The 25,416-nt window shown below is 37.7% G+C and overlaps 1 protein-coding gene across 3 annotated transcripts; it reads right to left on the reverse strand.

The window, feature by feature from the left end:
• Positions 1–2,385: 2,385 nt before the first annotated feature.
• LOC123880229 (tyrosine 3-monooxygenase) lies at positions 2,386–22,635 on the reverse strand. Of its 3 annotated transcripts, XM_045928225.1 has the most exons (8): positions 22,392–22,635; positions 8,559–8,670; positions 7,817–7,918; positions 7,656–7,691; positions 6,337–7,153; positions 4,258–4,384; positions 3,495–3,724; positions 2,386–2,896 (listed from the first exon to the last, which is right to left on the reverse strand). In XM_045928225.1, the coding sequence occupies exons 1-8, from the start codon at positions 22,455–22,457 to the stop codon at positions 2,722–2,724; spliced, it is 1,665 nt and encodes a 554-aa protein (XP_045784181.1). In that variant the 5' UTR covers positions 22,458–22,635; the 3' UTR covers positions 2,386–2,721. The 3 variants fall into 3 exon arrangements, with proteins under 3 accessions (XP_045784181.1, XP_045784183.1, XP_045784184.1); XM_045928227.1 differs by lacking the exon at positions 7,817–7,918; XM_045928228.1 differs by lacking the exons at positions 7,656–7,691; positions 7,817–7,918.
• Between the last annotated feature and the right edge of the window lie 2,781 nt (positions 22,636–25,416).

Consider the following 25,416-nt stretch of genomic DNA (forward strand, 5'->3'; position numbering starts at 1 on the left):
ATAGAAAATATTTTATTTTAAAAATAAAACCGGTCAAGTGCGAGTTGGACCTCGCTCTTTTAGAGATCAGTACATAATTATGAATAACAATATTTTGAGTTTGAACTAGGTACGGTGAGTGATTTCCATTATAAGTATAAAATACATCGTAAATACGCGAGTAACCGTAACAATTTCTACTAACAATATTTCGGGTGTATGATATATTTCATTTTTTTAATAAGAATATTAGCCATGTGAATCATGACTAACATTCCCCTTTCCCCTCCATCTAAGCGTAAAGCTTGTGCTAGGAGTGGATACGAATATAGTGCAACGGGTGGGGTTTGAACCGCCGACCTTTCGGATTTCAGTCCGCTCCTATAACCGTTGAGCTATTGAGGCTTGATCTATTTCATTTCCGTGGTAGACATCGCAATAACCTAAAAGGAAAATGATACTATCCGTAAAAGATAAGGTATAGATACTATATTGTTTTACATTTTTAATACAATAAGATCGAAAGAGATCTATCTCCCCAGAGGGGTGTCAAATCGTATTACAGGTCCGAGCCTCCGTGCCGTGATTGCTTCTACCTTCTACAATATTACGTTTCATTTTAAATCGCCTCTAAATAAGAATAGAATCATTCTTGTGGAATAATAATGCCTTTTGAAGGTTTGAGCGTTTTCAATGCCGTGCGACCTTACTCGTAGCAGACAAGCCTTTGCTGCGGTCTTACACAATTACTATGTCGTAATCGTTGTGAATGTCCTGTTATATCACAGTTTTAACCTCTGCTGGTATATGTAACATATTATATGTTATACATTTTTTGTGTATTTATTTGTAAGTACGCATCTCATACAAATCACAGAATCAATTAAAATTACTGATCCCTAAAACCCATAGTTAACACTTAGCCACCATGATTGCTAACTATGGGCGTCATAAGAAAGCTGAGAGTCACTCAGTGGGCGATGGAGAGAGATAGATATGCTTGGAGTTTCTCTAGGTGATTAAATCAGAAATGAGGAGTTCCGTAGGAGAACCAGAGTAATCGACGTAGCTCAGCGAGTTGTGAGGTGTAACGCCGAGGAAAAAGGCTAGTCTTAATTTTATTCTTCACCTAAGTAGGTACCTACCTATTTTAATTTTTTTTAAGTAGTTGTAATTTTTAACCACATTGCTTTGTGAACTATGCGCTAGCAACTGATAGCAAAATATTATTGTGCCAATGGTAATAATAACAAACAAAGAATATTAACTTTTACAGAAATGTATAAGGCACTTTGAGGCACGTAAATTACATTATCTTTTAGCTTTTTAAGACGAACACTGAAGTTATTTCAAGGTGGCTGAAACAAGCCATGAAATATTTTTTCATGTACACACGATTGTCTGATAAGTATTAATAAGGACTACCACGGCTAAATTACCACCACATCATTGTTTGATAATCGGAAAGTCTACAGTAGTATACAATACAATCACACTTATCACACTAATATTATAAAGGAGAAAGTTGTGTGTGTGTATGTTTGTACACGCAAAAACTACTGGACGGATTGGGCTGAAATTTAGAATGGAGATAGATTATACCCTGGATTAGCACATAGGCTACTTTTTATCCCGGAAAATCAAAGAGTTCCCACGGGAATTTTAAAAAACCTACTTCCACGCGAACGAAGTTGCGGGCATCAGCTAGTAGTACATAAATCAATGACTTTGACTTGGACGTAAACCCGGATGATCTACGGTCTACGATGTAGTCAGGAAGTATGTATTACCATTTATTTTGCTTTGAGCTGTCTAAAATCTGACGACAGCCCTACAAAAACCGTCAAGATCAGTAATGATTCTTGTTCTTGTTCACTGTGCAATTGTAGTTGCATTAATATTTAAAAAAAAAAAACCTAATAAAAACAAGACTCGCATTTAACTCTCAGGTATTTTTGTTAAGTACCTATAAGGAAACGGCACACTTGTTTTAATTTTATAATTACTTCAATGAAATAATAATAAGTTTTAAACCAACCTATGGCTTGCATAATAATAATATGTCAAGACTGAAGACTTTATGTAAGTACTAACGGATTGGAAAGTAGTTCCACTGAGAAAAGGTGGCAAGGAACTTAATATTGATCTCAAGATGATAATCATGCTATGAAAAACCATTTTTTCAACACAACAATAATTGAGCTTCTGTATGTTTGTGCTCGTAAAATGTGAAAATTTGTTGAAAATTTCACGCAATACTGCATTTCTAAATAAAAATATTTTTTATGCAGAAATTTTAACGGGAATGGAATTTTTTAACAAAAAATTAATATCAGGTCATCGACGCGTGGCCGAGTGCCATAGCTAGTATGTAGGTAAAAGGTATATAAGAATAAAACAACAGCGTCCACTCAAACACATATATTTTCTGTTTGATTTTTTTTACTTTTTGGTGCTCCATTTTTAGTTTGTGTTCTCATTAAATTATAAATTAATACTAATACAATAGTGAGGTCCCGCGAACGCGCGCGGCCTCCGTAAATGGGCAATCGGGAGCCCCGCGCGCCTTCCGAGGCCCGGGCAATGAGCTCGGCACAATAAATAATAAGGTACAAAAGGAATTCAACGAAGTACCATCCGATGGTTTCCGCACACGCACACACGCTCCACACGACAACAGTCTTACACCTACGGTATCACTAGCTATACAAGACGACGCTCTGCCGGCCACGCGCGGGCGGCTCACTCGAAGCGCGAGCCCCGCAGCTTGTTGACGGCGTTGGTGAGGTGCAGCATCTCCGTGTTGAGCTGCCAGATGAGCGTGTCCAGCTTCTCCACCGAGTCCAGCACCTCCACGCGCTCCGTGTGCGGGTTGAAGCGCACCTCGAACGGCCGCGACATGGTGGACACCCAGCGTCTGTTCACCAGGAAAACCCAATTATTGTTTCATCTTAATATTATACAAAAAAAAAGTGACTGCCACACTCGCTGATCTACTGGACGGATCGGGCTGGGCATGCAGATGGCTATGATTGACATCCGCTAAGAAAGGATTTTTGACAGTTCAACCCCTAAGGGGATAAAATAGGACTTTAAAATTTGTATATTTGGTGGCGAGATGGTGTAATTGTAAACTATTGTCGGGAGAGACACTAGTTATTCTCTATGAGATAAATAGATAAATTTTGATTTTGAGCATATCATTAAGCTGTCTTGAACATCTGCTAGTCATTATTAAGATTAGTCATTATGAATACCCGGCTGAGTTTGTTGTGGGCTCTTCTCAGACTTGGGCGCGTTTGGAACCCTTGTAGCTTTAGTTTTAAGTACTTTGAATAAATGATTTTGACTTTGATTTTTAACTTTTAACACTAAAAGTTTTGTACTGCTAAGAAACAATTCGATTCATATTGTTATTTCAATAAGACGATTAATGGGAAAGACAATACAACTCACGAATTTCAACAATGAGGAATGTGACGTAATAAGAGAGTGAGAGTATGAAGAATAGTTACCTGAATTTGTCTTTGGCATCGTCGAAGCTTTCAGCCACGTAGTAGATGGGTTGGTACTCCTGATCTTGGTAGGGTTGCAAGGATGTGGACGCTGGTTCGAAGGGTCTCAGCTCGGGCTTGTCGCTGAGGGCGTGCAGCAGTTCTCCGATGGAGGACAGGAGGGCGGCACCGTAAGCTTTCAGTTGTTGGTTTTCCTTGCACAGGCCGAATTCAACCGTGAACCAGTATACCTGGACAGATGAAACATTCTTCATATTGTATTCCCCACCGGTCGACGGAATAGTTTTTAAGGCTATCATTTTAACAGAGACACGTGGAGTTGAAAGCAGATGCCCGTGCTTCGATTGATTGAAAAAAAGTATTCCGCTTTCCCCTCCCACTAAGCGTAAAGCTGGTGTGAAGAGTAGGTACGGCAATAGTGCAATAGGTGAAGTATGAACCGCCGACCTTTGGAGTTAGAGCCGCTCCTTGAAGCATTGAGCTACTGAGCTTTCCATCAATTACAATTGGTTTCCTGTACACGTTTCCGCTTCAATGAAAAGGCAGCCTTAAGGATGATTAAATAGTATAAAAAATGCTCACAGATATCTATTGCGCCATGTATTATTAACTTTATTGCACACACAAACATATAATATGTATACAGAAAACATTAGAAGAACCTATACTAGATGGTGCAAAGGCGGTCTTATTGTTGTAGCAACCTCTTACGGGCAACCTTTGGGTTACAGGAAAAATTGAGTATAGAGTTATAGAAACTTACAGTAGACAGTTTTTCGATTTCTGAGTCTGAAGCGCCGAGCGAAGCGAGCCCGATCTCTTGGGAGAACTGTGCGAAGTTGGGATCAGCCAGCAGGGGGATGTGTCCCAGGAGCTCGTGGATGCAGTCACTGAAACCACAACGCCGGTTAATCCCTCCTCATTTTACCTCACCTCTCAAACCTCACTGATATTTCCATACATCTACTTTTTTCTCGAACGTTTACCTCTTTTTAGCCATAATTTAAAAAAAATACCGAGTGAAGCAAGCACGAGCCCTAGTCTGATTTGGGTCCTAACTGAACAAGTCATGTCCAGCGCGGAAATGCAGCCTGTATTCTTGGCACCATTCCATGCATTCAAGGCTAGGTTTTATTGTAACATATTCAATAAAAACAAAAATTAACTACAAGAGAACGATTAATTCAAGTACAGTAAGTACATTAGCATTTCGCTGAAAACCTTGTCACAGTCGAGCGAAACTAAATCATAAGCGAGCTAACGATTTTACGACCCTATCATGTTACCCCGCTTGTGTCCATCGCGTCTTAACTAGATTACTCTCGTGAATAACCGCCACGGTGGCCGATCTCCACGAATACTAACTATCAACTACATACTAACACTGCCTATATCTCTTTAATTCACTTTCATGTTGAGATCTATAGCGTAAGCTAATTAAGACAATGTCATAACAAGACAGCGTTATCTTCTGCCTCTGGCTTGGTTTCAACAGTTCCCACGTTCTGCACGTGTTCCACGTTCGTTTCTGCACGTTTCCGTCTTTTGTGTGAGACAGCGTTTTTATGACGTATTTTGTCTCGTTTCAACTGAAACTTAAATCTGAGCGAAGTCAAAAGTGAATAGGCATCTTTTAGGTAAGCACGCTGCATCTAAGGTTGCGTCATCACTTCTCAGCAGTCTAATTGCAACCAAGGCCAGTCTATAAATTAAGAAAAAGTCAAAATGGGTTGAAAAAACAAAATCTTCGGTTGAAATCTATAGAGAGCATTTTGAGTTTGCTTAGACTTAAGTTTCAGATTTATGCCAGCGGTCTAACGCTGTTTCGTTTTAACGGTGTCTATTCTGAGCAAAGTCCTATGAGATGAAATCCGACACGATCGGAAAGAGATAAGGTTCAGGACGGAGTGCAACTGCTGATGTCTCAACTTTAAACTGCTACTAGAATTTCTTTACAGTAAGCCCCAATAATGTTGTGACCAGAAAAGTGACTCAAATCTTGTTATACGCAGAATAAGCTCATCGAGGCAGTTTAATTTAACAAAGTTACGATGGCTCTACAAATAAGCGTTTTCGTGTCATACTTGAATATATTTACAGTTAACTCGACAATTAAATAGGTATTGTAAGTAATCAAGATTCGAAATACTTAAGCATTATTCGTTAAGGTCATTGCTCGTGAACGCACGACAGCTACATTTAAAACCAGCTGCAGTTTAATTCCTGAACAGAGAATGATCACTTTATTATGAAGCGTTCTAAATTCACAATAATAACAAGGAAACGGCAGTCAAGATAATGATATAAAAACACTTAACTTTACATAATCCTCCACACTAATTACCTTTATTATATTAATTACAGGTACGCGGAATATGTACGAGACAAATTATTTAGTATAAATATTTAAACAGTGATCAAAACGATATTTTTATTTTTATTTATGGCTGTATGTTTACTTATGTTAATATTTCAAGCTCATTATAATACTGCCCAAAGTAGGGCCAACTAGTACCTACCCACATAGCTCTCGAAGACTAAATATACTGTTCTAAGACAAACGAAAAAAAAACCGGTCGAGTGCGAGTCGGATTCCCACACAAAGGGTTCCGTACAGTACGATAGTAACTATCGTACGAGAAAAAGCACTTTTTTGTGATGTTACCACAATTCATGGTTTCCGGATTTTTCCCTTTACTTGTGCTACCTGCCAAGTTTTATGATTCTAGGTCAACGGGAAGTATCCTATAGGTTTTTATTATCTTGACGCGTATCAACAGACAAGACAGATAGACAAAGAAGTCCGATAATCCTTAAAATAAGAGAATGAACAAAGACTTACGGTTCAGGCGTGTGGAAGGGAGAGTTGTTGTGGCGCACGTACTGCGTGGACTGGAAGACGCGGAAGGCGAGCGAGGCGAGGAAGTCGCGCGCGGTGAGCAGGCCGGCCGCCGGGCGCAGCGTGAAGCCGGTGTGCTTGCGCAGGAAGTTGCTGACGTCGTCCAGTTGTGGGATGCGGTGCGGCACGAAGATGTCGGCCTCCTGCAGCTTGCCGAACGCCGCCTTGTACTCCTTGCACGCGTGCTTGGGCATCAGCTCCAGCACGGTGTTGAACACTCGCTGCCACGTGGAGTTCTCCACCTCGGTGTACGTGATGGACGGGATGGAGTCGCCGTACTTGTACGCGAACGCGATCTCCGCGATCTCCTTCCTGCGCTCGCGGTACTGCTTGTCGGCGAACCCGGGGTGGTTCATGTCGAGCTCGGGCTCGAACTTGGTCATGAGGTGGTTGCAGTTGTCGAGGTCGGAGGCGTGGCGCGGGAACCACGGCGTCTTGCTGGAGATGTTGTCGGAGAGCAGGTTGACGCCGGCGAAGGCGGTCGACTGGCGGAGCGATCGGATCAGCTGGAGCAGGTTGCTGCGAGTCATGCTCACTTTCACCAGAGCGTCGAACTGGATGCCGGACGCTTGGGAAGGGCGCGTTTCGAGGTGCTCCACGCAACCTTTGTAGTTGTCGATGGTTTTGAGTATGCGAGCGAGAGAGCCCATGCCATCGCGCATGCGGAGAAGCAGAGCGGCCTTCTGGATCGCCTGTTCGGCTTCCGGGCTCTCGCTCGCGGCGTTTTGCAGAATTACCTCCTCTTCAGTAAGAGTGTAATCTGTGGAAGAAATCATTAATTAGATACGGGCAATTTACGCATAGTGTGAATAAGAAGAATAGCTATTTTGAGGGTTCTATACTCGAAGGGTGTCAACGGGACCCTATCTCCAAGCCTCCGCTGTTTATCCGTCAGTTAGCGAGCTGTATCTCATGAACATAATAGGTAGAGAATTGAAAATTTCAGTGTATCTATAATTGCCGCAACAAATAATAAAAAATTGTAAATGGCCGCAATGTAAATTAAAAAAAAAGTACATAATCTTGTGCAATGGTATGAAATTACGAAAGCCTTCGTGTGCGAGTAAGATTCGCACTTAACTGGTTGTTTAAAGTCTGGCGCTAAAATATAACAAATTTGCCTTTTGTGATTGCCAGAAGTTGCTCTGTCCACTAAAGTTACGCGACTAATTAGAAACTACTTAAGTTGCCATAGTTTATTGTATTCGATCTCGGATACGTTTTTAATTGTTATTAAATAATTAAAATAAAGACATACAAACCTTCATCTGAGTTGGAACCATCTGTAGCTTCTGCATCTGTTGTGAAAATTGAAAGAAAAAATAAAATAAAAATAAACAAAAACGAAAATTCTAACGAAATTCAAGCGTAAAAAAATCAGAAAACTTAAAAGCAAAAACTAAACTTTCAAGTGAATGTTTACCATTTCCATTGTCGTTCTCGTCCTGTTGGGTGTCATTGTTTTCAGGTTTGTCGTCACCAATTGGAGCGGTGTCTTGGTTAAAATCAGATTCCAAGCCAGAGTCTATTTAAGAACAAAAAATAAAACTCAAAAAACAAAAAATAACAAAAACAAAAATGAAATAAAGTGGAAACTTTTAACGTCACTCAAAATCAAAAAGAACCATACGAATTGATGTAATATTTAAATGGCAAGTGGGTAACCATTTTTATATACTTACCAATAAATCAATTCCCGTTTTAATCAGACTACGCTAACTCTGGTGCAATTCAAGTTGAGACAACAAAGTAATTGAGACTTGATTGTTTGTGAGACTTTAAATAAAGATTTTTTAAATAATACTACTTACTTATTTTAGTTTTCCTAAGCTGTCTTAAAAAATAAACAAACCTCCATTTTCTTCGCTTGATCGACTGGTCAGTGAGGTTTTGCCCACGTATATAATTTCATTACAGTTCGCGGCAACAACGTCCTACGGGCCCTGTATAATGTGCCTCACGTGTTTGATTGAAAATGTTTGTTTACCTTTTAAGTCAGTTACGGAAAACAGATTATATAGATGTAGTAAATGACAAACGAGTCACAGGGAGCCGCTGAATGGCGGCGGCGCAAGACGTGTGGGAGTCCTTGCAAGAGACCTCTGTCCAGCGGTGGTCGTCTATCGGTTGATAATGATGGTGAAGTAAATGACATGGGCACATACCATTGGCACGAGCCCGAGCCTCTTCCAGCACGCTTTGTTTGGTCTGCTTCACAACTAACGTCTCGAAGCGGGCGTCGTCTACGAGCGAGCGACGGCGGGATGGGTAGCCGTTCTGTAACAATAGACAATCCATTATAAGCGTAAATTCAAAAGCATAAGATATCCAGGGATAAGGGAGAATTCAGACGCACCGCAACCACAACTCATTTGTATTAAAATAAATAGTTTCATTTACACGGACCATATTTTGTCGCTAAATTCAACTGTGGGTGATACCACAATCCAACCACCAGCGATTCCGCGCAGTGGCTAGTGCAACTGCAAGTGACAACGCAACCACATCGACATTTTGTAGTTGCTACGACGCAATTGCAAGAAGTTGTAGCGACACTATTCACACTTAACCGTTGCTTGACCACTTTTTGTCGCATGCGATGTGGTGTGGTTGTGGCACGTGTGAATTCTCCCTAAATGTTACGAAGTTCTCTGAGTGGGAAAATTCCATGGAATTCCACTGGTATCGTGTCAGAATAACACGGACAAGACGATCAGTAGTTAATTACTTAAAAAGTTAATTATAAATAAAATCTAAATCCAAACGAAGTGTTATTTGATGATAAATCTTATAATTTGAACGAATAAAACATGCGTAGTATTTTTTGTAGCAGTTTTTTCTGAGAAGATTAACTTTCGGGTTCTACCTACGATTCGAAATATCGGTAAATAATTAAAACTACTTTCCAAAGTTAGGAGGTTGAATATAAATAGGTATTGGTCAATATTTTTAATTTAGACACTTTAGTTTGAAACATTTTTTGATGTAAAAAAGGTGGGCAGAGACGACAGAAATTACTATAGATCGAATTTAAGATTCATGTGATATTAAAATTACAAACTTTGTAAGAATATAAAAAATTGCAACCAAAAGTTTCTTTTTAACCTTCTCAGTTTAAGTAGTTAGTAAAATTAAACAAAATAAGGAAGTTAATTATTAAGTCAAATACTAAGTCGGTAACAACCCGGCAAGTTAAGGTTAGAACCGAGGTGCAGATGTTTAAAAAAATTATGAGCCTCGATGCGTGTAACTCGTGGGAGATAATATGAGGACTTCAACAATTTGTTCAAAACTCCAATAGGACTAATAGCTGATCGTGGAATCGAAATCGTAAAAGACTTCTGTGAAATCAAAGGAGTGATTGCACATTTATCAAGCAGCAAAGACAACGCAAGAATCTATGGCACTAACTGTAGATCAATGCCTCGTATAAATGATAATAATTTTAGTGATCCTTGAAAGCTTAAGAGGGCTCTCTCCGTCACTCGCTCCATACAAACGCAGTTCCAATTTCATTTGAATATTAAGCAACCAAAGTCCATGAAATTTTGCAGACATATTCTAGAAACTAATATCTATGTCTGTGGTTTTCCAGATTTCTCTTAAAATATTCGGTTTCAAAGTTACGCGGTCTTAAAAATTTACATACAAATCTTTGAGCCCCTGTAATTTTAAAACTACATATTTTTAGAAAAATCTAAAACACCATAGACACAGATATTAGTTTTTAGAATATGTCTGCAAAATTTCATGGACTTTGGTTGCTTAATATTCAAATGAAATTGGAACTACGATTGTATGAAGCGAGCAGAAGCGAGTGACGGAGAGAGCCCTGTTAAAGGTAGCTGAAGTGTAGGCGTTGTCTGTTTCTTATAACAAAGGAGACAATTCTATAAAAAAGGCGTTGATCTTCTAAATCCTTATGAATATAGCGGTCGGTCGTAAGGCGTTATATTTCATGTGGGAGCAGAAATTGCTTTTACGAAGTTCCTAAGCTTATTTCCTGCGCGTGGTCGGGTGTAAAGTGCCCCATTACCCCCCAGCCGCCGGATCTCGGAGCGAGGCGTACAAAGGCTAGAGTTTCTGGACCACTGAGTCTTGATGGAACCAATTATAATGTCGAGTGAACTTTTGAACTGCGAGAACTGAGTGTTAAAAGCATTTCCCGACTTGTTCTTGAGCGATGAAAATTGTAGTTGAGTTGAGAAAGTTAATTATTGCTAAGTGACAACTGCAGACACTTAGTTTACGTTTGAGTACCTTTAGTGTGCCTATAGTAGCTAGGCTCACACTATGCTTTTTGGAACATTTTTGAATTGCGAACATAATTTATTTCTTATTTAGACAACCTAGTAGGTACCTGATAAATGGCTTTGTAGATATTAATAATCAAAACATTAAATAAAAATAATAGAAACAATTCAATAAGTTACCAGTAAAAGTATATTTACATCTGCGATAATAGTAATATTCCTTGAGGAAAACTGTCCATAATAATAGTAATTAGATCTGAGATAATAGGTACCTAATAATATCATAATAATTATAATAAATCTTAATTCAAAGATATGAAAAAAAAAAATCAGCAAAAATAAAAGGTTGATTGCCAAAGTTATATGTTTTAATTAAATTGTATTTATTAGGTCGATGGAATTATTTTTTAACCCCCGACCCAAAAAGAGGGGTGTTATAAGTTTGACGTGTGTATCTGTGTATCTGTGTGTCTGTGTATCTGTGTATCTGTGTATCTGTGTATTTGTGTATCTGTGTATCTGTCTGTGGCATCGTAGCGCCTAAACGAATGAACCGATTTTAATTTAGTTTTTTTGTTTGAAAGGTGGCTTGATCGAGAGTGTTCTTAGCTATAATCTAAAAAAATTGGTTCAGCCGTTTAAGAGTTATCAGGTCTTTTCTAGTTTTCTTGTAGAAAAGAAGGTTAGATAACCGTTAGGTTCATAATATTATGTCAATAGACTAATGTCAAGCTGTCAAGATGGACGTTGCCTAAATACATAATTATTTATTTGAAAATGATGTTTTGGAAAACTCAGATACTTTGGATCGTCGGGGGATAAATTTTTAATTTACACTTGTGACCAGTTGGATTACTGACATGGATTACTCAACGATATTAAACTTTAGTTGATAGGTAGTCGTGTTTACGAAGTTTACCTACATTATGCTTATTCGACTCTCAAAAGTTATTGCTTCATATATTTTTATATCGAATCATATTAAAGGTACTTAACATAAAATTTTGGTGATCATATTAAGTTGAATTTTAAAATCGATTACATGAAGTTATACAATTTGATAATATTTTTTTAAAGCTTTAAAATTACGCCATATGAATTAATTATATGAACTACTTACGGCATATTATGAATTGCACCATATTATTAATTAATATGAAATAATATTATGTACTTCGAATGTTATTATTTTTGCTCTAAAAAATGATGACCCTATTTTGGTATCTATTTATTTTGTATTTACTTGAAATGTGTGAAATCAAAGGTTTTTTTAAATTATTCTCTTTAGGTATACACATGACCACAATCACACCTGATGGAAAGTGATTATGTGATCTAAAATCAGACGCGTGTACCTAGAAGATGCATGTTCACTCTTGTTTTAAATGTATCCGGATTGTATAATTAATACTAAACACAGATCGCGGAAGAGTATTCCTAACCTAGGAGGAATGGTGATGCAAGACTTTTTGTATCTTTGAAAGAACCAAAGTTAGGTCAAATTGTCCTATTTCTATCTCAGTTTCACAGTTAATTAATGAACTTTACATACTGGTTTTGAAGCTAAAAAATATAACGCCGGGGAAAAATATATCTAGTATCGGTATCCCTTCAAAAGCGTTCCAGCGCAGCTTTTGCTCTGTACGTAAAAAGTTTTGAGACCCCATGCTGAGACCATATATTTTTGTTAAATCTTAAAATCAAAAATCTAAATATATAAAAGGAAAAGCTGACTGACTGATCTCGCACAGTTCAAACGACTGGACGGATCGGGCTGAAATTCGGAAAGCTTTTGTGACGTAGACATCGACTAATAAAGGATTTTTGAAAATGCCTTTGAAGTCCCTAATAGGGTCAAATAGAGCTTTAAATTTTCTATAGTCTACGCGGCTGAAGTCGTGGGCACAAACTAATTTTGATTTAAATTAGGTACATTTACAACCTAATTAAACCAGTAAGAATTTGTAACTATCAATATGATTCAAGGAGTTTGGAATGTGGTTTAGAATACAAAAGTACCAGTAGATATCTACCCCTTTTTCAATGTTGGTCTGTTAGTGAGATTTTAGTCAAAGGTTAACTTGCTTGCATATAAAAAACCGGTCAAGTGCGAGTTGGTCTTGCACATGAAGGGTTCCGTATCATCGTACAAGATATTTTAACATTTTTATGTGCAGCACTGCAAGTTGAAGACAACAGCGCCATCTATGTGATTTAGTAAATTAATTTTTTTAATGAACGCATTTTAATTTTTTACGTGTGATGTGAAAAATTCATTGTTTTCGGATTTATCCTTTACTTGTACTATAACCCTATAAGACCTACCTACCTGCCAAATTTCATGATTCTGGGTCAACGAGAAGTACCCTATAGGTTTTCTTGACAGACAAACGGACAGACAGACAGACAGGCAGGCAACGAAGTGATCATATAATGGTTCCTTATTTCCTTTTGAGGTACGGAACGCCAAAAAGTCCTCACACATCATACATCTTACCCACAGTAGGTACTATCGTCCCCCGGGGGTGACGAGCAATTATACTCGGATGAGGGGTAGTAAAGTGCGACCTGTTGGAAGCTTGTCGGTCTCTTGACAGCCGTTAATTGTTAAACCGTGTAGGTGAAAGGTCAACTACCTATCGAAAAAGCAATCAGTGATCAATATTGATCAACACTTCACGACCAGTTAAGTTTGGGTCGTGACGATGTATCCTCATGCGGACATTGAAAATCAATCTCAATTTAAAAAAGGCTTTTTGTAATAAGAATAAAAATATATATTTAGTAATTTAATTTAATTTATTTTTATTTAAATAAATACCTACGATGTCTTATAAATATCCATTTTTAGCTTAGCAGACAATGGAAAGAGACCTATAGTCTAAAGTTTTAATACTCATTCAGTACATATAATGAATAAAATAATTTAGTAATTAGTGTAAAATTTTATGGAGAAACTTGATTAGATCTAACCTCTAGCAGATAAATAACTACCACAATAGAAATAGATTCTGGTCAGTGTGGTCATTTTTATTCATTTGTTTATTTATTTATTACAAGGACCACCCACAGAATTACACAATCAAATTATAAAAGTTATTCCTTAAATTTCACAGCTCTCGTGTAACTCAATTTACGGGCAGTTACAGCGTGCACCGATAACAAAAGTCGTACAACAATAAGATAAAATAAACCTAAAGAATATAAAAAATACCTAAGCTTATAGATCAATAAGTTAGCTTATAGCTAATCTTATTTTTGCCAAACGGAAACTAGAAAACGTGCAATAGATACTCTTCAAGGAATAAAAAGTAGCAGTACGATGTCATCGAAGAACCCAAGCCTCTGGAAGTACCTACCAAGTTTTTCCGCTCATCTGTAAACTTACGAATTGTTTCTTGTTCCAAAACCACGTAACGACGATTATAATTTAGGAAGAAGCCTTTTATTGTACAAGTCATAAAGGTTACGGTAGGTTCAAATTTATTCACAGATTCACGTGTCTTTTTTAATTGCTACAAACACGTTCCGAAGGATGTTTAGAGGAAATACAGTATAACGCAATCTCATCTCAATTTTTTTCTCTAACTCATTTGTGGTCGTGTCGGTAATTTTGCATCGGCCTCGGTGTATCAGAATTACTACGAGATTTTCCTCGTAGAGGTTTGGGATGTTACGTTGTAGGAGTACCTACCTACCTAGTATAATTGTCTCTTTGGAGGCTAGGCCACATACCTTAAGGGCAATTACATAAGACAATATATTCTAGTATGGACTAATAAAATCAGTATTGCATCAAACCAATAATTGTTTTCTATATGCTCAACGGGATCAAATCAGAAATGAGAAGATCCGTAGGAGAACCAGAGCAACGATATAGCAAAACGGGTTGCAAAGATGAAGTGGTATTGGGCAGGGCACATACTCATAGATCGAAAAACCGATAGACCTTGGGGTACCAATGTGCAAGGAGAGCGACCGAATAGCGCAGCATTGGAAGACCTATCACTACTCCAACTAGACAGATAGAAAACTTTATGGTACACAAAATATGAAATAACCAAGACAAAACAAAGAAACTAAAAACTAATAACAATTGTACGCAAAGGCAGCCTTATTGCTTAGAACAATCTCCACCATTCACTCACTAACTAGGTGGTTTGACGACATCAAACGAGTTGCAGAAAGCCGAAAGGCATTGGCGTTTGGAAGTCCCTAAAACACCTATGTCAGCTATGGATATCTTGATTTGATGATGATGGTGATGAAAATAACTTGGTGTAATGAAAGGCTTCTTCTTTAATGTATGATCGTGGTCATACTTTATCTAAGTTTTTATCTATTTCTCTCACGCACAGTCAGCAATTGTCTAAGATGTGAAATGATTGCTCTTACACCGGTCTCAAACATCAATAGTACCTAAGTTAAGGTACATGCAACTAACTGACACGTAAAACTAACAAACAGACATGTTGCTCTGCTATCCAGTTCTAATCTATGTTTAAAAATTCAAGTCTCTAGCTCATTGGAAAGTTAGTTTGAAAACCATTGCAAAGTTATTCGGTCCGACAAACAAACAGACCGACAAGAAAGCGAGTTAATAAAATACGCTAGTCTGTATACTGCACTACTACAACTACGGCTCAATGGGCTACGTGAGATACAATAATCATGTCTATAGATTAGGTGATTTTGATCGCGGTCAAGATCAACCTGTCATCGGCAAAACCTACGTCATATTACATGTTTATATTATACTCATTAAATAGACGCCGGGTGATTAACTTGGTTAATCGATACTTAATGTAAATTGCCAAATTGCAGATAATTCCCAATGACGTCACGTTCAACGTGATGACGTAGTAGTGATACTCAAAGATTGTTAAATCTTAAGGTCATGGTTACAAATGTTTGTGAGGCAACATATACATACCTACTTAGCCGACAGTTTTTGGGGTTTCGTACCTCAAAAGGAAAAACGGAACCGTTATAGGATCACTTTGTTGTCTGTCCATCTGTCCGTCTGTCCATCTGTCCGTCTGTCGTGTCTGTCAAGAAAACCTATAGGGTACTTCCCGTTGACCTAGAATCATGAAATTTGTATAGTGGTAGCATTTAATATCTACAAACTTCGCATTGTGTCCAGCATGAATTAAAAAAATCACTACTCCTATTGAGCTTAAAGTTGTTTGTCTGTCGGTTTTGTTTGTTTGTTGGTTTATTGGTTTGTAGTTTGTTCTTCAATCACGCCGCAACGGATCGACGTAATTTTTTGCTTGGTTTGCAAGATCTATAAGTGACATAGACTAGTTTAGCTATCACCGGCTTTAACTGAATGGATGTGGCAGCACCCTAATAAAGGTGCAAAGCTGATACCGGCGTGCGACTGCGACTAGGCGGGCGTGGAGACCTAGCTAGTTCCACTAGAGCGGCCGCAAATGTGTGTCAAGGATTACTCACTAATCACACCTTTTGTTACACAGCCCCTGAAACGGTGCAAGACGGCACTCGACGGACGGATGTAGTGACTTTGTACCAAAGTGCACCAACCGCCCTCACTAAACTTAGACACGGATTTAACGGCCCATGTACAAAATTTTGCGAGTTTTGGAAACTTTTGTATTCAAAAACTACAAGTGCAATAAATTTATTAGGTATTTCAATACTCTTGAGTCTTTCATTTTAATCCTCCATACTTAATATTATAAATGCGAAAGCGTGTCTGTCTGTCTGACAGTCTGCTAGCTTTTCACAGCCCAACAGTTTAACCGCTTTTTGTGAAATTTCGTACAGAGTTGGTTTAAATCCCGGGGAAGGATATAGCCTAATTATTAATAATATATCCTGAAAATCAAAGAGTTCCCACGGGATTCTTAAAGGTCCATCCGTTTAACCAATTTATATGAAATATTTGGAACAGAGGGGTAGCTTACATCCCGGACATTGACATAGGCAACTTTTTTTCCCGGAAATCAAACAGTTCCCACGGGGTTTTTAAAAACCACGTGGGCAAAGTCGGGGGAATCAGCTAGTTCCTCATAAAATAGAAACATGTTTGGTGAGTTTACAAAAAAAATGATTACATATATATACTTACATATAAACTAAACGGGTATCTATTTAAAAGGACAATCTAAAATCTAAGAATTAGCTACCTTCAATTTGAAAGCAGCCTCAAGCTTAAAGCAGATCTGGTAGGTACAGGAACTGGCTCTATTCACTGAATCAGATTGTTTACGCCAAAACCATGAAGAGAATGCAAATCAGCGGTACCTACAGCTTGCTCGAATAGAAACTTTCTTACTTGTTCACATACTTCAGAACAAGTTTATATAACTAAATACAATCGTTTTATTCTATTATTCACAAATATCATTATTACTTTAATAATAATTGACTAGCTGATACCCGCAATTTCGTCCGCGTGGACTACATATACTTCAAACTCCTATTTTACCCCCTTCAAGGGTTGGATTTTCAAAAATATTTTCTTAGCGGATGTCTGCATGCCAAATTTCAGTCCCATCCGTCCAGTAATTTGAACTGTGTCTTGATGACCAGTCACCTGTTCCTTTCATATATTAAGACTAGCGATTGCCTTCAGCTTCGTCCCTATAAGAATTTCCAAAAATTTAGCATTATTTCTTGTCTACATTATAAAGGGAATCTCTTTTTCTTCATCTTAGCACTAAAACCTAATAAATCAAAACCATTCTACTGATGTGTTCACACAACATCGCTGCGTATCTGTCGCAGTGAAATGGCATAAACCGGGAGTTAGCCATATCCCTCAGGGATTCTGTGATATCACTACATTTGTTACGTGAGGTCTAATTGAGTTATCGTTTTAACATCTCCCGTGAATTAGCCTTTCCCTAAGGGATAAGGCCAACTCCTGGCTAATGCCATTTTGCTGCGACGTAACCTTTGCATCCCTATAATGTCATTAAAGACATAGGACAGCCTATGAAACTTGTCTATATTAAACTACTTTAATACTATAATAATACCGCTTTGAAAATTTACTTCTATTTAGATTAATGTCAATTTCTATTTAACCAAAGTCACTGTTAAGATCAAAGTTAGATCTGTAGTACGTATTCGTTGTATAGTTATCCAGTGTCCTTCCTAAATCTAGGTTGCAATCACTGTCGTTAATTCTTTTGTAATTTATTGTCTCTGAGAATCGCGATCTGAATGATCTGCTCAGGGTTAGCTTTAATTAATTATTGTTTATAAATCATAATAATTAGTGTTCCGTTTGCATTCGAAACGGATGTTTAATGAACATTGCTACGCTTTAATAAGTTTATTAACTCAAAATTAAAATTTATTTAAATACGGTTTTTGCTGTTCAACTGGAAACCTAAAACGCTTTGTTTCTGCGGTTTTCATTTTATTACAATTTTCCCCTTGACTGTAATCTTACCTGGTGGTAAGTATGTTGCAGTCTAAGATCAAAACGGAATAATTTGGAAGTGATAATTTATCGGTTTCTACATGGCGTCGTACCGGAACGCTTAATAGCTGGGTGCACGGCTTTGCCAGTAGGGCGATAACTAGCCACGGCCAAATCATAAATTCCTAAATTGTCCTTGCCTGGTATCGAATCCGGGACCTCCCGGGACCTTATGAGACCACAGCGCTCACCACTGCACCAGAGGGGTCGTCAACAAAGGTAGTGTCGAGGTAGTTCTTGGTTGAGGCAATTTTTTTTATTAGTATAATTGTTATTCGTTCAGTTGAATGTTAATGAATGACCAAACTAGTTAACTAAAACTACTGTTTCAAATGAGCCACAAATCTATTTCAATAAAGATCATAGAGTTCGAGTATCATATCGGAAAGTTAGTTATTACTAAGTCCTATGTAAGTTGACAGATTGACGGCAATCTGTCAACTTACATAGGACTTAGTAAAGCAAGTAATCCCGCACCGCCTCTCACAACGCACTGAACGGATTTTATTCCAGTTTTCAGGGTTCTACAGAACCCTTCCTACCATCATTTTTTCCTTTTGAGGTGACCTCAAAGGAACCCTTATAGGATCACTTTGTTGTCCGTCTGTCTGTCAAGAAAACCTATCTACGGGGTACTTCCCGCAATATGGTGATAATTGAAAACGAACGAAGACGCGGGCAACTGCTAGTGCAAAAAAATCACCCGTGCAATACCGGGTCTATTCGACTAGTTTATAAATAAAACATGAAATACAGTTCCGCGATTTAAAAACTATAAAATGTCTCGGTATTGTTGATTGCGGAAACGCCAGACAAGCTCGCGAGCTAAAGGTTCGACTAACTGGAGCGGACAACGCTGAAGTCCGGTTGTATAGCCTTGGTCCCCTAGTGGCCACTTCACCTCTCCAATCCGTCGGTTCATTAAGCCGAGTATCTGACCTGCCATTGCCACCCTCACTAAGGGCATTCTCATACTTAATACTTTTAGCATCAGCGACTAGCAATTTTGTATTTTTCTGGTATAACTGCGTTATGGTACGATGTCACATCAAAGTCTTTGTTTTGAAAATTAGTAATGGTGCTAATAATTAACTACGTAAACTTGAAACTAAAGCTACGAGGGTTCCTACTTCCAAATGCGCCGTGTTCTAGAAAGAAGCGGACAACAAACTCAGCTAGTTAGAATTATTGAAACTACCGAGCCCAAGTTTTCTTGTCATCGAAGTAAATTGTAATAGGAAAAAGAAGATTGAAGAATGCAATCCTTGCCAAAAACATGCTAACAATTTAGAAAGAGATAGTAACAACTCTTTGCAAGCTCTCTTTCTTCTAGTGTTGCGTCCGTTTTAGTTATTGAAATTATGGTGTACAAACGTAGAATCTTACAAATAATAAATCACTGTTGAAGTGACGTCTCCAGCTTTTAACACGATATAAAACTAATAATCTAATGTGCAGCTTCAACAAGAGGGAGATTAACATTCGGCAAATCGAATTTTCGATAAGCAACTAAAAGTCGCTGTTTGATGATGCTAAGAGTGTAGAGTGTGGCGCGGTCCTAACACTAGATGCATCGAGTGCATATAATCCTTTTACGAGTTTTGTGATTTCGCATCAATTCGGTTAACTGTACTTGTATGTTCCATTATATATGAACTATTCAAATTCAATTTGTTGGATCAGTTTTAAGTTCATCGTAGAGGAGGATTATCAGTTCTACTTAATTATGCCTATTTAAAAAAATAAAAAAGATAAACTTGTTTGTACAAAAATTTAAACGAGAAAGGTGTTTGGAATATGAATTCTTAATGACTCTTGATGACACGATGTTACATTATACATAATATATGGGTTTTTGCGCGGGTTTTCCTGATGTGCATTTAGTATTTAAATTTTAACATGTTTTTTGTACGAAATATATGTATATTTTGTGTTTAAAAGCTATGCAATACTTGTAACGTGGACTGGCATGAGTGATTATTTCTTTTTTGAAATAACAGACAAACAGTGGTAAATAATATTTTGATAAACACAACAGCGCTACACGCCAAATTAAATGGATTACTTAAAAATTTCAATGTCAGGGAATCAGAAAGAATTAGACAAAGTATAATGTAGTGTTCAATGCGCAATTAGTATGATCACCGCGAGGAACATAATGCTGCGGATACGCACGATCGCGTCCAGCTAACATCTTACAAGTTTTTATGTTAATTTGACCGCGACGAACAACCTTGTTTGGTCAAGGGCAACCCTCGAATCTGTCACTTGAGACGTCGCATTCGGTTCGCGCATATAAATATAATTAGAAAAAGTGATAGGTGTATTCGTAACGGGGTTTTTCGATTGTTTTAAGGTAAATACGCGGGCTAATAGCTTCGTCAACAGGTTTTAATCATCGTTACTGTTTACAGCCGATGGGCGTCCAACCTCAATGTTTCAAGGAAATAAAGCCATTCAGCCACCAATTATAAAATGTCCGTTAATTAGAACACGTCAGCTACATACCTGGTTTTTCGCAAAGCACATGAATTACGTATCAATAAACAAAAACATATCGCAACGCAATGGTATACAAACTAAATGTTAATTAGTTTAGATCCCTTTGTCTTTTTGAACATAACAATAATTTTTCTGGTCAATTTTATCGAACAAAAAGTACTTGTAGTAGTTTTTGTTCTGGGGAACTTGATATTGAACTGGTTGAAGTAGATGGAAACTAGCTTATTTTTTAAAAAACGAGTATAGTATTAAAACGTACAAAGGAATATAATCATTTAAACAAAAAGAGTTAGTCTTAATATAATTCGCAAGAATACTTCGCAGAAGCTAAAATTATTTACAAAGTGGCTATTATGGAGATTATAGTCTGTAATTCTACAAGATGAGGTAACTACTGTTGAACGTCTTGAATATTGACAATGGCGATTACTCCCGCGGGTAATTAGGATTGTAATTGCAAACGGAATATCAATTTTACCGACACCTTGTAATGTTTTCTCAGTAAACAGACCGGCTTAATGGACATACACCTAACCTCTGCTTCACCTAGTTTCGATGGAAATTTCGACTAATACAATGGCTTATTTATTTACGGGGAAAAATTGTTACGTCGCGGTTACATCACGCTGCACCGTGGGAAAGTGGACGCCGGAGATCTTACGAGCCTTCTCGAATTAAAATGACATTACACGTTATTTTAAGTTTTTAATTGTAAGACGGCGTTCCAGTGAAAATAGTATTATTATAGCGTCTTCGCTTTCACACGATTTCTTCGTTCTCCCTTTAATGTCGCGCGTATGTGGATGTTTTATGTGTTCAATAAAAATTTTGAAATGGAAAAGTACTCTGTCAGGTACGCAGCAAGCTAATTGTTCTGCAACGTTAGGGTAGGTCGATCTGTAGTTTGATTGTTTGTAGGTAATTCGCATCCATTGTTACGTGTGCAAGGCCGATGACTGATTTGACATGTAACAAGTAGGTAAGGCAATAATGACTGAAGATGATTACGTGAATTCGCGAAGGTCTGATCGTACATAAGATTATAATGGGGACCCCAGGCGTCTCTACTACGTTGCCCGCTTTGTGAGAAACAGAAAAAGTGAGTTGCATAATGGTTTTTATGCTAGTTTTATTCGAGCTTCATTCTTATTTAGAGTTTGTAACGTGAAAAACTATTTGTTTACATTCCGAATTTGAGTCATTTAACGAATAAAAAACGTAACCGATTTATTCTCGCAAAGTGGCGATTTTCAAATCAAACTTAACATAAACTTTAGCAGCATGATAATGTAAAGAAGTTAAGAAAACCAAGTGACTTAGTTTGTACTACGATGTTTGTTTACGGATATAGTAAGACGTATCCAAGTTCACGCACGTCTAATTTGCGGTGAAACAGATCATTGTGTAGTGCTAACCTACTTGATAGGAACAACTGAATGAATGCATGCGAACCAAAAATTAAATGCTATAAGTTTTAGAGCGGAATTCCGGTAACTAGTTTAAACTTACTTTATGATGTGAAAATGGAACATTGTTAATTTTCATGCAAGCGATTTAATTATCTTACAGTCTAATCGGATTTTGCAAATCATTTAACTGAGTAAATTTTTAAATGGGATTCGAAAACTTTGAAACTTTAACTTAATGCAAAACTTTTAGACACTGAGATCCACTATCGGAGGGGTAAAAATCCAAGCCTGCTCCAAAACTACGCGTGCGAGCGATCCGAGACAAGGGAAGGAGCCGGTGGCGAGGTGGCGGTGGCGGTGGCGGTGGGTTCTCACCTCGATGCTGTAGGATTTCTTGATGGCGAACATCTCGCGGTTCTTCTGAGCGGCGGCGACGGCCATGGCTCACGACACAGCACTGGGGAGGAGGAGCCTGAACGGGAGTTCACTGCGCGGCTAGCTAGTCACGTCTGCGAGAGCTTGCGTCTCGACCACGGGCTGAAGCCTGTCTGTCTACGACTCGAGCTGTCGTATTACGGTGGCTAACTAAACTTTGGGTTGCGAACAGACCAATGCATGATGACCGTTCACAAGAACAGTTTAAATAGTGTTAAGCGCGCCTCCCACCCCGCTGCCTTGCGCGGCGCATGCGTCACTCGCGGCCCGCGCTCTCGCGGCGCCCAGCTCTGCTCCTCGCAGCCTCCGGGACCATATCCATGTCTACATCCATCAAACATATTGCAACACGAATTCTGGTCTCTTCACATCCTTGGAAACCCTCCATACCTTTTTGATACAAAAGTTGCCCCAAGCATTCAAAAAAAATCCAAATTTATTAAATTATTATTTTTACAGCATTTTAAGTACATATGTAATAAAGGTAAGTACGAATCTGCATCTGTAAATGAAAACCTTTGGAAAATAAGACTTTGACTAATATTTCATGAATTAAAAGTCGAAATTAATTAACTTAAGGTAGCGATTAGCAATTTAGAAGTAAGTTTTTGTGTTTATTTACATCCTGATCTCTTCGTCTGTCTTCGCTTAGATTTTCCGGAATTGTTAGCAGATTTCAATGAACTCCAGCTGAAAATATTTATAGGTTAGGTATAAACCCACCTATTTATACCTACCTGTAGCATATTCACATTAAACGCGAATAACTGGTAGTTACTAATAGATAAAGCTTCTATAACGTCAGAAAGAAGGGTGATCTTCAACCAGTGGGATATGCGTAGATATTCGCTTGCTTAACTTTTAAGCAATTAACTTACTTTAACAGTGAAGAAACCTACCTTCATGCCTGAGAGTTCCCCATATTGTTCTCAAAAGGTTTGTGAAGTCAAGCCAACCCGCAATGGGCTAGTGTGGCAAGCCTTCTCATTCTGAGAGGAGACCCGTGCTCTGTAGTGGGCCGATCACCGTAATGATTTATTGATTTATTGATGATGATGATGACTTACTTCCTGCTCAGGTAATTAACAGGCACATCCTTGTGTTACTATAGGCAAAAAGTAAAAATCAACATGTCGGTAGGTATATTGAAATTAGCAATCCTCAGGAATTCAAAAAGCGCTTAATTGAAAGCCAAAACTTCGACTTCTGTCCGTAGAGTTGTCGGTTCACTTGCCGAATTGCTAAATTCAGTCAAGCCGAAACTCACTTTTATCGATTCGGCTTTTAACTTTTAGTTTCGAATAATGAACTTGTATGCGTTTAGACATTGAATAAAACATAATTATTTAGTATTTTCATGTTTATTGTTAACTAGCTGATGCCCGCGACTTCGTTCGCGTGGATGTAGGTTTTTGAAAATCCCCTGGAAACTCTTTGATTTTGCGGTATTAAAAGATAAAAAGTAGCTTATGTATTAATCCAGACTGATATCTATCTCCATTCCAAATTTCAGCCAAATCCGTCAAGTAGTTTTTGCGTGAAAGAGTAACAAACTTACACACATACATATACACATAAACACATTTTTGCCTTTATTAACCCCCGCCCCAAAAAGTGGGGTGTTATAAGTATGACGTGTGTATCTGTGTATCTGTCTGTGGCATCATAGCTTCTAAACTTATGAACCGATTTTAATTTAGTTTTTTTTGTTTAAAAGGTGGCTTCATCGAGAGTGTTCTTAGATATGATCCAAGAAAATCGGTTCAGCCGTTTGAAAGTTATCAGTCCTTTTCAGTTTTTTAAATTTTGATTCAGATAGCTAATAATTCAGGATTGCCTAGTCCAAAGCCAGACATTGAGCTAAAATTCAGTTTCGGCTTTGGACCGAAAGCTTGCCAGATAAGTGTACCAAAGTTTTATCTTAGGGTTAAAATATGCTCTCGTCATTCCTGAGAATTTCCTCGGCCCAGGCCAAACGCAATATGCCAGCATTACGGCTTTGGTCTATAATATTGATAAAAGTTGTTGAGAAAATATTTTCCACTTTTCTTAAAAAATGTGACCTCAAAAAGCATTTTAGCCAACTCAAAAAATACAAGTTTTCAAAGTATATTAAAATATACATAACACATTATATTGAAGATAATTATTTTATATCCAATTATATTTTGTGTACAACTCAATTAAAATAGTTTTTATTTGAAGTAACTTAAAAATCTTTCGCGCTTTTTTCTATAAATTCAATAAAATCATGTATAAAATTACTTACCAAGGTCAACAATGAAGCCTTTGGACCATTTTTTTGCCAAAGTAAATATCTGCTTATCTCATATTGAAGGTTAAAGAGGTTTGAACTATTTTTATTATTTGTATTTATAATAATATTATATAAAAATATAATTTATAAAGTTAATAAGATAAGATTTACGACCTGTGTATCCTTTTATTATTGTATTAAAGACATTGATTTCATAATAATTATTATAATAATACCTACTAGGTATGTAGGTAAAAGCTTACGTAGTATCCATCATTTCATTTTAGTATAGTAAAAAATTTAAATAACCCCAACAAGTGAAATGTATGGGTCTACGGTTGCTACACCTGCTAGGTTGTGTCAGTAACTCAGTGTCTAACACTGAATGATAAACATCGAGGTTGGTTGGCTCTACATTGCTGCTTCACTGGATGATATTAAAATATTGTTCCGTAGAAAACCTCCAATGGATTAAAATATGAGTTCAGTGGCTATCATTCATTGTTATACACTGAGTTAGCGAATAACCCCGCTGGCCACCGATTATATTTTAGCGACACAGTTCTGTTCTAAATCAGACCTTGCCTATCAAAACTCGTTGAGTACAAACTTGGTGGATCTTTAAGAGTTTATCCAGCAATCTTCGTGCCCCATCATCAGACCCTGGTCAATGTCTGTAAATCAACTACGATCGGGGCCAAATAAATG

This window comes from Maniola jurtina, chromosome Z, assembly GCF_905333055.1.
Source record: "Maniola jurtina chromosome Z, ilManJurt1.1, whole genome shotgun sequence".
In the NCBI taxonomy this organism is placed as follows: domain Eukaryota; kingdom Metazoa; phylum Arthropoda; class Insecta; order Lepidoptera; family Nymphalidae; genus Maniola; species Maniola jurtina.